Raw genomic sequence first — 12,361 nt, 5'->3', positions numbered from 1 at the left:
TTATTTGCGGGGGGGGCTTATTTTTCATTTTTCTCTAAAAAGGGGGGGCTGTCTTATTTGATGGCCCTGCCTTATCATCGGGGAAACACGGTATAAGCTACAAGATCATTTTCTAATGCTGAAACCTTAGGGTGTATATGGTGTATATATGTACTTATACATTGTCATTTCACAATGAAATTTTGTGGAGTCCTTGCCTGTCTTTATTTCACTGCACAATTTACTTTCCACAAAGAAAGTATTAAAAGTTCCAGAAGGTATCTAGTGCCCATCTTATTTCCTGCCTGATTTACTACAAGCATCATCAGGGCCCTCTTCCACTGATCAGCACTGTCCTCAGCCTTCGTTTTAGTTATTTGCTTTTCTTTCAGTCATCAAGTCACCATTTATGGGAGTTACAGCCAGCATGCAGGAATGCCCACTCCTTCAGCCTGAGACCTCTAACCAAATTAGTATGAATATTCAATTTGCTAAAACAAAGTGATCCTATCTGGTGTAATGACTAATGGTGTTTGTAGGGAAGGGGAAAGCATCAACAGTGATTTTCCCCTTTAGGGAGACACACACAGATGGACGTCCACTTTAGATGCTGTTTGAAACAGTAGAAGCACACATTTCCTCTGTATATACTAAGAGGAACTACACAAACTTGGGCAAATAATACACTGACTGTTTACTCAGCATATCATATCTGCATGGGTTATGTCTGGCAATTATATGAAGCAATTTAGTGAAACAAAGAATATGCACATTCTATAGTACAGGTTGGCAACCTCTGGACCTGAGGTGCACCAGATTTTCGAAAATTCCATAATTTTTTTTATACTCGCCTCCACACACTAGCCAATCTTCCTCTCGCAGCACCAGCGGACATCTGGCAAAGTTCCATGGAGCAGGCAGCAGGGACGTCCTAACGTGTATTCAGTGAAGCAAGCAAGACCTAACAGCTGTTTCTGCAGAACAGCACCATCAAAACATCAGTGGCCAAACAGTGTACTGCAGTCCCTGTATTGAAAATGCGATCCGAAATTCATGCTGGGAAACTGAAATAACCGGATTATTGATGGACGGATTTTCGATTGTCAACCTGTACATGATAATAATGATTTAACATACCTGAACATCTGTGCCATGGTACAGCTCTCCGTGATTAATAGCATGGTATAAAGCTCTGTGATACCAACAGATTTTCTACACTGATCTTAATAACAATCCAGGAATTTAAAATTTTATTGACACAAAAACCTGCACAAAATGATTTTACTTTCAGTATTCCAAACTATTTGCACACTATAGCATATAAGTATCTTTTGTGTTATTATGATAATATGTTATTGTAGTGTGAATTATTTTATCTGTTTGTTACAGATAAAGCTGTAATGTTAGTATGTTTCCTTATCTAATAAGTTTTAGTTTGTTTTTTTAAATGTTACACTGTGGTATCTAAAATGTGTTATATAAAAAGGACAACATCTGACACATTGTTTAGAATTCAGACTTTTAGAAAAATATAAGCCATTATTTAAATGCAATAATTTATCAACTTCTTTACATTGCGCTACAATAAAAAAAAGTACAAACATCATCATTACAACGTATCACCTAAAGTTGTATAATGTATGCTTTGGCAATTTGGTGAAGCTTATTGATATGCAAATATATAAACTGTTCCATTAACAGCTGATTAACTGTCCTTTTAAGGGCACACGGCTAACGTCTTTTCAAACTGACCACATCAGTATAAAGCCACATTGGGCATGATTTATTAAAGCTCTCCAGGACCGGAGGAGAAGCTGGCTGATCCAGCAAACCTGGAAAAACTCTGATTCAGGACTAAAACATTTCCCAACGAATACTATCTCCCATGATAGATCTTCTCAAGTTTTTGAGAACATTAAAAAATAAGGCAAAATGTATCTCAAAAATATTTAGTTTAGGTGGGATTTGGGGGTCCTCTATTTTTTGTTTTGTTTAGGTTTGGGTGATGTTTTACAGTTTTTGTTGAATTTACATAATTTACATACATCTCTCTAAAATAATACAGCTATAAATATTAATAATATACTATTACTATACTATATACTATTATAAAATATTTAATACATAACAAATAATATGAGTTGTTTTATGGGTTACTAGTAAATAGCTGTAATAATAAACAAACAAATGTATGTCATTAGCTAGTGAAATGTTATGACAATATGATTTAAAACAAGTTTGTCATGTGAAAATTAAAGAGCTATTATTTGACCCACTGGTTCAGTATTTTCTGAGTCACAAGCAAAATGAGTGTAAATATTTATTTCCCAAATTGCCATTTGCTCCAAATCCGCTACTTAAGTACTAAATTCAATTGATCAGTAGATTAGGTAATTACATATAATGTTGGTAATGGCAGAATCCATGCATCTCTAACGACATGTTTTCTTTAGACAATACAATTCCTTCCTAAAGTGGAGCACTCTAATATTTTACAAATGAGCATTTGTCACAATGTACATTTGTGCCTAATGGCTGCCTTGAACAGAAATCCGTCATCACACTGCTTGACTAGCCTACCACAGTCTTACCTTCAGCCCTGGCAACCATAGATTTGGGTGGAATAGGCACAATGAAGCAATTAAAACAATACAATGGTATTATGGTCCACAGTAAAACTTAACTAATGTAAACACTGTAAATTTTGAGTAATGTGAAGATGTTTTTTATGTTTAAAAAATTAGTGCTCTCCATACTCTAAATTCGAGTACATTGGTTCATTTACACATTCACGCTTCCACTGTATACCTATGCCTTGTATACTAAAATTGGTGACTACAATAGGACAAGGTGCAGTAACTCATGGCTATCAGTTAGAATTTATACTTTGCACTGTGGGTTACTGCATTTGGCCTTCGCTTTGGTTTCAGAGTTTTTGCAAGCTTTTGAAACAAGCATAAAACAGATTTGTATCACTTTGGAACTATGTCCGAAGAAGAAACTTAGTTTCCATAGTCAGTAACAGATAACGGTATCATCTATAGCAAATATTGTAATAACAAATTTTGACAAAAAGTATTTTTGGATACTCTCCATAATGCAACACCTGACTACACTTCTGCTTTACATTTCATCTTTGCACTGAACTGCCCTAGTATATATGCAAACCAGGGGCATCTTCATTTATATAACTTTCTTCCTTGAGGTGTGGTCATAACTAAGACAACAGCAACTATTTCCTGTCCGAATTCCATTGAAAAGCAGGCAGAGTTAAGCTTTATGGAGTCATTTCCTACAGAAAATGTATCTGCACATAAAATTTCATTTGCATCTTATCTACCATTGAGGAAGTTACTTATCACCATCTAACACATTTTTCTACTTCCCTTGAAGGAACAAAGCCATGTCCCTTACCTTTCTGTAGAAAACTTTTGGCAGCTTCCCTCATCAAAGAGCACATGGTAAGGGTGAAATGTAAGCAAGTGGGAGGAGACAAATAGGACAGGGAGAAATGAAGAGAGAGAGCATGAAATGAGTTGTGACACCATAAAATGAAGACATGATCACCAAACAATGCTATGAGCTACACACAGGAAAACATATAGTTATAACAATAACAACATAAAACAAGTAAACTCAGGAAAAGTCCTTATGTAACTACATAGTCATTTATCATTCCTTACAACTGTAGTTCAATATGTTCACTTTTTAGTGCCGACTTCTGTACAGCATATTTTTATGATAAATCATTTGGAGAAAAACTTGTATTTCCCAATTATTATATCCCCTGTAAATAGGTGTTTATTATGTTATTATCCAGTACAGTTCCTTTTACTTGCAATGCATGCATACAAGAAGATTAAATTACCAAGGACAATAAAGGACACATGGACAATAAACAATTTATTTTTTCAGCATGTAGACTGAAATCATTTATACATGTATGTCTGTGTCTCTCAACTCTCTTGACTAATACATACCATTCTAGCTTCATTATGCCGAAATATCTCAGATTCAGTATGTATTTAGAACAGATCTGTGATACAAAACATTTAATACATAACTTGATTTAATCTCTAGATTTTTTCTTTATTTTACTTAGTGCCTAAAATAACAATAAAAAGCTAGATATCCATTATAAATGCTTTTAGTATTTTAGTATGTTTTAACATATGTATGTTTTTAGCCTCAGAGATAGGTTATAAGTTTGTTCAGATCTGGCATTTTTATTTGCCTCCTGGAGACACAGAAAACAGGTCAAGGTAAAGATCCATGAAAACTTCTAATTATACCTGACATCGGTTACACCCTACATGGATGGGCACCTTAAGTAAATTCTGTTTTCTTTTCAATTGATATAATGCTTAAGTTGGGAAAACCAAGACTTCCTGCCAAAAGACACAATCAGAGGACAAGAGCAAAAATGTGGAGAAAACAAGATTGATGCTGGGTAGAGTGCCAACATAAAGATATGCTAAATTAAAAATTCCTGTAAGCTTTTCCACAGTAAAATAAATTGTGTGAATAATCATGTAAAGGCCGAACCTATCTCTATCTAAAACTAGAGAAGTATAAGGAAATTCCAAATACCATTTTAACCACCTGAGCGTTACACTGATTTCTAGATTTCTGTTCCAAAAGCGTCACAGGTTTTCATGAAATTTTTTTTTTTAAATTGTAGACCTGTAACTTACAGAAATATGTCGGAATAGGGTTCTAGTAGATATCATGAATATAAAAAATGTTTGAAACACACAATCATGTAAAAAAAAAAAAAAAACTTTTAATAAAATTAAAGGAAAAACACAAAAATCCGCTTAAACAAGAACACATAAATAAATGAAAAATACTGAATATGCGATAATTCGGTATAATGTATAGTAATATATTTTTCTAAAACACCTCCCTAGTGTCCGTCACATACCTATAGACAAAACCACATAAATATATTTTCTATTATTTTGTATTGGATTGGATACAGGACTTTGTATTAAATCCAATACAAAAAATTTGAATTTTCCGCTACGACCCTCATCGACGGGCGCACGCACGCGCATCATCAGGAATCACCGAGGGACGCGTACGCAAATGCCGGGTATTCTAATTCTTTCCAAACTTCCATGCAAAAAGTGTTACATTTTTTGCATGGAAATTTATTTTGGATTGTAGGCTCTAATTCACTGAATTACCGCATAACTCACCAAAATATGTCCAAAATTTTATAAATTTAATAATTAAATTTTTTTTTTATAAAACATAAAAAAAAAAATCTTTAAAAAAAACTAAAAAAAGTTAAAAAAAAAAAAAGTGTAAAATGTAATGTACAGTAGCTTATATAATATATATATAATACAAGTATATATATATTATATAAGGATTTCTTTGTATTGAACTCAATACAGCTTTTTTGTATTGAGTTCAATACAAAGGAACTCAATGCAAAATTTTGAATTTGCCGCCCCGCCTCCCTCCCGCGCCGACGCACGCAGCGACGTCACCGGGAAACCCCGGTGATCGTCTCTGCACTCGCCGGCTGAACACAGAAGAGGAAGGACGTGTCCGGAGGAGCGGAGGGAGAAGGTGAGTTTTTTTTTTTTTTTTTTCCAGCGATCGACGCTGGACAGTGATAGGCACAGGGATAGGGACAGGGAGAGGAAGAGCCGGCTGGCTTAGAAAAGAAAGCCAGCTGGCTTTCTCCTCTAAGCCGGCCGGCTTTTTCTTTTAAGGAGAGGGACACCCGACGCTGGAGGACGACGCTGGAACATGGACCCGACGCTGGAACACGGAACCGACGCTGGATTAGCACAGCGGGACCAGGTAAGTGGGGATTTTAGTGTAGGCGAAAAAATACGGGGTTATCCAAAAGAGAAAAAATATTTAGTGCGAGAAATTACGGGCTTAGCGGTTAGGGGGTTAATCATCACCATCCATTTCTGGGAAAAACATTGACCCAAGCATGTCTGTACATATTTAAAAAGGTGGTAAACTGAGTTTATATATCTTGGAGAGGATATTTCCTATTGCAATTCATGCGTGGAGATAAATCTGTGACCCAAACTGAGCTCCATATGTATGGCCTAATTGGAAATATCAAAACAGTTGATGGTTTAGCAACTGGAAGGCATCCCTCAGTTCCCCAAAAGTACCCAGTCTACTTTCCCACACAATAATAGACAAAGCAGAGAAGATAGGAGAATATAATGCCCTAAGACCTCAGACGTGTAAATGCTTTAAATCCCCATAGGACCCAACCACTGAAGCCTTAAATGTGACTGCAGAGGTATACTAGCCTGGAGGTAATGGTGAACAAAAAACAACTGAGAGAAAACATGAATTGGAACCAGTAAATCCACCCTGCAGCCATGGGAATTGCAAGAATTGTCAAGGGATAACAGTTAAAAGTTATAAACTAGAAAAATTAAAATTTTGAAACTCCATGCAATTCTCTTGAGAGCATCAAACCTGTTAGATAACATGCTTTTATGATAATACAAGGGCTTTCATATGCTTTGAAAGCATGACTTTTGATTTACTGCAGTAAAAGTCATTTTCTTTATCAATACACATACGTCAGTACATATATAGAAATGAATATTAAAAGATCAAGGTCACTAACGATTGTTTTGACCGCACATTGTAAGCTTTCTACATAATAAGAAATCAGACAGAATACCAGATTCAAGCGACACTCTCAAATTATCTGAATTACAGGTAACCTATCTAGGTCTCAGTGCAAGGATGGAATATGATTAAGTGTTACCTGATATATTTGTAACAGAAAAACGATATGCATCAGTCTGTTCAGATAAGTTGATAAAGTCATTTGCAGTGTTACTAAAGCCAATCTACAAAGTCATTTTAGATTAAAAACTTTTTTTAACAAAACGTTTTGCTACAGCAAGTCAAAACTATTACCAGCATTGTAACAAACTTACCTAAACTTATAGACATGAATTTATTTTGTGCACAATCTATTAAGATACATTTTCACATTTCAGACCACAAAACACCTCAAGCTTTTTAAATCTTCATAATGGCCAAGCTGCCGGTATATAAAGGTGTACCAATTAGAAAGATGCCAATTAGGGAAATATACATCTTTTGGAGGTTGCTGCAGTATTTAATTACCAATAACTCTGACAGATGTGGTCAATGTCATACCTCCCTTGCCATATGTCTCATATGACATTGATGAACTGAATGTAAATGTACTTGTGTAATTTTTGTTAGGATAGGCATTAAATACTACATACCTCAACAGACAGCCAAATCAATCTGAGGCCCCTACATCCCTCTTAGCAGCAAAGTTTCATCGGTCATCAGGCCATGACGCATTTACACTGAACATAGTACAATTGAATATTCTCATAAATGGATTAATTTAAAAAATTGTTCTATAAATAAATTAGAGGCTTTTTTTCACATAAGTGGCAACTCACAGCACATGTAGTGGTGTGCTGGGTTGCCGTTTAGTGGAACTTTATAAACAGTTTTGGAAAGGGGTCAGGAGAAGCACCCCGCTTGGGGTGAATTGGCTCCTGAATGCAGTACATTGCAATGCAAACAGCAATGCATGTCTTTATTAAAATGTGCTGTATCACTAGTGTCAATGAGCCCTAACTGAAGAAAATATAAAATGTCCCCAGTTGCATACAGTCAAATTAAAAAAGAATCTAAAGTATCAAGCAATTTTTTACTTTGTTTACCACTATTTTTTTTTAACATAATTCAGTATGTGTGCCTTCATGGTTTGGATGCCTTCTATAGAATTCCACTCAGTAGAAAGTAATACAAATAAAAAAAAAATAGTGTCCAAACTATATATATACTCAAGTCATTGAGTGGGATATATTAGGCAATGACCGAACACTGAATGCTTAAAGGTGATCGGGAAACAACTGGCAAGCATTGGGATCTGAGTGACTTTCCAAACCGCTCTACTGGGACTTTTTAGGTACTGTACAGGAATAAAATCACAATCTTGTATTTGAACAATATAAAACCACACACATCTCACATGACTATTATTTCATATTTTTGTTCAACTATTTACATGTGTTCCTCAACACGTTTTGCACAAAAATGGTACATGTAGGACCTATCATCCTGTATTGAAAAACGTGAGTGGCCTTGACAGGAGCTAATGGCTTTTGTAATATGACAATTTCAATGGCTAGTCAGAATATTTCCAAGATGGCAGATCTTGTGGTATTCTCAATATGCATCAGTTAGTACCTACATAAAGTGGTTCAAGAAAAGACAGTCAATAATCTGTTAACAGGGTTCTAGGCACCTAAGGCCCATTGATAAGCATGTGGGAAAACTAACCTGTTTGGTCCAATTCCACAATAGAAGTTACCTAAACATATCATAAAAAAAAAAAAGAATTGGGAAGGCAATTTACAAGCGGATGACATGTGATTTGAAATTAGTGCACTCTTGTATTCTCTATACCTAAGGTTTGGTAGCTTTCTCATTTTTATGAATATAGTGGCTATTCTAAGAATTTAAAGAACTTCATCTTGGGTTAGATATTTGATAAAACACAATTAATTTTTTTGTTTTTAAGGTGTATTAGCTACCAAGAAGTGGTGCCTCCATGTTTGATAAGTTTGCACCAATTTCTGCAAACCTGGTGGGAGGAGAGCCACATTTTGCAGAGGGGAACCCCTATAGGGCTTCCATGTATCCATAATATAGGATCTAATTAATATTGTGGATGACACATTTATAAGTCATGATTTGGACTGTGTATAATAATAATAATAATAATAACTGTAATATTTTAGACGTTTTACTTTTGAATAAAATTAGGATTTCCTACTTTTCCTAATAAAATATTTCATAGACCTCCCTTTCCATGAAATTAATGAAAAGTGGGAAAAAGATGGTTAACATCTTGACACCTTCAGAGGTCTTGTGGATTCCATGTCTTGATAACTAAGTGCTATTTTGAAGGCACAAAAGGGATCTAAACTATATTAAGAAGGTAAATATTTTGGTTGATTAGTAATTATATAAATATATACAGCATATTCCTATGTGTTTACTAAAGTTCTAGGAGCATTATTCCATTCACAAAATTACTGCATTCCACAATGAAACAGCAGCAAAAAGAATAAATGTTTGATCAATTCCTGATTTGTATTACATAACTGAAATCTATTATATACTGCCAGCTAGGAATGTGTGTCCTATAGACCTGCTTCTTTTCCAAGATACAGTGAGCTTGTTTTTTTTAAAGCTCTCCACTACTGGAGTGGATACATCAGTGAAGATACCCACGCGATTCTGGTAAGTAATCGGTGGGTGGCTTATTTGCGGGGGGGGGCTTATTTTTCATTTTTACCTAAAAAGGGGGGGCTGTCTTATTTGATGGCCCTGCCTTATCATCGGGGAAACACGGTAGGTGATCCAGCAAACCTGAAAAAAATCGGGTCTAGGATTGAAAAAATTTGCTAACAAATAGCAAATGACTTTTAGGAAATCCATTCCAGGTTTGCTGCATCAGCCAGCTTTACTGATGAAAGTATATCCTCTCCAGACTTTTAATAATTAAGAGTTTTAATAAATCAGGTCCATTGAATACATGCAAAAGTTAATGAGAATAAGTAAGCTAGGATACACCAAATACTAGCAGATGTCTAAGGAACATATCTCTCCTTTTCAAAAGATTTTCGCTCAATTTCTTTTGTATTTATAGGACAAGGTATTATACTCATGGACTACGAACATCAAATATGTTTTATCTATTAAAAATAAGATCTTTTCCAGACTTGGCTTAGAAAAGAAAACTAATGCTGACACTGCATCTATGGACTTATGCCTGCAATAGTGGAAAGTGCTACCCTCCCTATCCTTTGCCACACAATATTACTATGAATTAATTTAAAAAAATAGGCTGATGTTTAGTTGTGCTTAGAAAACTTTGTCCCTAACTCCATAAATACAGGTGTGCTTCTACACTGAATCATATTGTCTTCAGTTTTTAAAGTTGACTCTAGCTACTGCTGTTATCGTCATTGTAAAATTTTAAAATAAACATTTCCAGTATACTTCTCCAATACATACACAACTCCCCATGTTTTATCCATTTAAAGATGAAAGTATAGAAACTATGTGTTTCTCCTGACATAAATGTTTAATTTCCTGGGCGTCTGCCTATGTTGCACTGAAATCTCAAGCAGTGTTATGATCCCCTACCATTTCTTACTGTAGGACAGGAACTAGGTTACTGACAAGATCACAAAGAAAAAAGAAAAATAAAGACACCAACACATAAAAAATCCAATGATCTACAATATATTACATTTTAATAAACTTTCATTTTTCCATAACAGCTTTTAGATTTCATTCTTGTTTTTGGTGACATCTTACACAATCATATTTTCATGTGGGCTGCTTGCAGAATATATCAACTTATTTGAGATCGCTAAAATTACAAATTGGTTGGTACGATTAAATCAATTTTGCATACGGCTCTTTTCCTTTCACAATTAGCAAAAATGTAGTAATTTAGGGATAAATAGATAAAGGAAAATGTTACTTAATATGACTGCTGATATCAAGGAAGACATTAGTAGGAATATCCATGTGAAAGTCTTACTGAAAAATGTGCAGCACTTAAAAACATAAGCAATAGAGCAAGCTATATGATCCATTCTTGTTTGATATAAAAGCCCAAATCCATTCAATATTTGGAAATTAGTAGGAAATAGTGGATAAACTCCCAAACCTTTGTCAGACCTATATTTTGGTTCCATTTAGCATAATTCACCTTTTACTTTCTTGCACATGACAACAAGGATAGGAAGTGAGAGGTAGTCTCCATAATGAGGTCACAATAAACTGAAATAATACAACAGAGATTGTAAAAAAAAAACAACAAAATCCACATTTACACATAGCATCACTGTAATATCCTTGAGGCTAAAGATACAATATTTCACTTGTCTTGTGTTATTTCCATGCCACTCCTGGCTGTAATCAGTCTTCACGAAAATGTAAAAGCATTTATTGAGCTGCATATATACTGCTTATAATTTTAAAAATATGGATATAAAATAAGAATCTGTATTATATATATACTATGCTATATATATACCCTTTCAGACAGTTGGCACAGGATGTATTCCCTATTGGAAGACTTTCTCTCTTCCTGCTCCTCTCTCTTCTGGCAAATTTCAATTATAGGGATACAGACAGCAATTAAACACAGTGGCTGTTACTCCTCACCATTCCAAAACAAAAACAGTTTTGCATTTTAAGGTACAACAACAAAGCAGAATCTTAGACCAAGGCAAGAGCATGTTAGTGCAAAATCTACCTGGGATGAACATATTTTGATTGAATGTATTTAATGACTTTGATACAGATGCTCTTCACTTAAAAACCGGGTTCTATTCCTGCAACCCGGTCTTAAAGCGAATTGGTAATTCAAGTGAGGAGCATAGGAAAGACCTGGTCAGCAGTGAAGCGAGTGTGCAGCACCTATCACTGACAAGTTCACTGACAGTCGGCAGGGGATCACGCAAGAATGCTAAGGAGGAAGACAGCTATAGCCTGGAAGAGAAGACGCCACATGGATTTACACTGTACAGTTTACAGTGTACTCTCCGGAGGAGCTGGTCATAAGTGCGGGCGGTTGCTAAACAGGTAAGTCATTAAACGAGGATCACCTGAAGAAGGCTTTATATATATATATATGGGAAGGCTTTATAAAATGCCTAATTAAAAGTATACAATAAGTATACAATACCTAAATGGTATATACCTTATACACTCAAATATAAACCAAGATTTTTTTGTTCCAAAAGCTTTTAGAAAAAGAATATTGGTTTAAATCCAGGTCACACTAGTGGATGGTGTTGTGTCCTCATGTGTAGGCAAAGTGTGTAACAAAGTGTGTAACAAACTCTGTCCGTGCGACGAGTTTGAAAGGACACAGCATCATCTACTGTTTATCATTACTACAGTACAAAAGAATATTTAAGAGCAAATCACCCATCATGATCATCACAAAAGTACAATATACTGTACAAAGGGGATAAAAGATATATTGTATGAGACCTTGTGATTGTCAATGTTCCCTTTTAAATAATGTCCCTTAAAATAAAAATTACACACACAAGGGGTGAATTTATTTACATTAACTTTACTGGCAGTTCTATATTCTATATTCTAATAAACCAGAATAATTTTTTTTTGTATTCTGCAGGTTTCCAAAAAAAAAAAAAAAAAAAAAGTTCCTGTAGTGAAGGTCTAAGTTTAGATCCTGTTACATGGTTACAATGATATGTCTCTTTTGCCCAAATGTGCTTCAGCCTTGTTGTCTTAGCACACTGGTTTCTGATGATGACTACAAGTAGCTTATTCAATGCAT

The 12,361-nt window shown here is 35.0% G+C and overlaps 1 protein-coding gene across 2 annotated transcripts in view; it reads right to left on the bottom strand.

Annotated features, from left to right (window-relative positions):
- DOC2B (double C2 domain beta) overlaps positions 1-12,361 on the bottom strand; it is a 246,040-nt gene that overhangs the window by 138,648 nt on the left and 95,031 nt on the right. The window contains exon 3 of one of the 2 annotated variants that reach the window (XM_072416382.1): positions 3,394-3,417. The exons of the other annotated variant lie outside the window; for it this stretch is intronic. Within the exon in view, the coding sequence (XP_072272483.1) occupies positions 3,394-3,417 (24 nt within the window). The remainder of the gene's footprint in view (positions 1-3,393; positions 3,418-12,361) is intronic. 2 annotated transcript variants of the gene reach the window in all.

The sequence above is a fragment of the Pyxicephalus adspersus genome, chromosome 1 (assembly GCF_032062135.1).
Source record: "Pyxicephalus adspersus chromosome 1, UCB_Pads_2.0, whole genome shotgun sequence".
NCBI lineage: Eukaryota > Metazoa > Chordata > Amphibia > Anura > Pyxicephalidae > Pyxicephalus > Pyxicephalus adspersus.
This window is presented reverse-complemented; position numbering and strand designations above follow the sequence as displayed.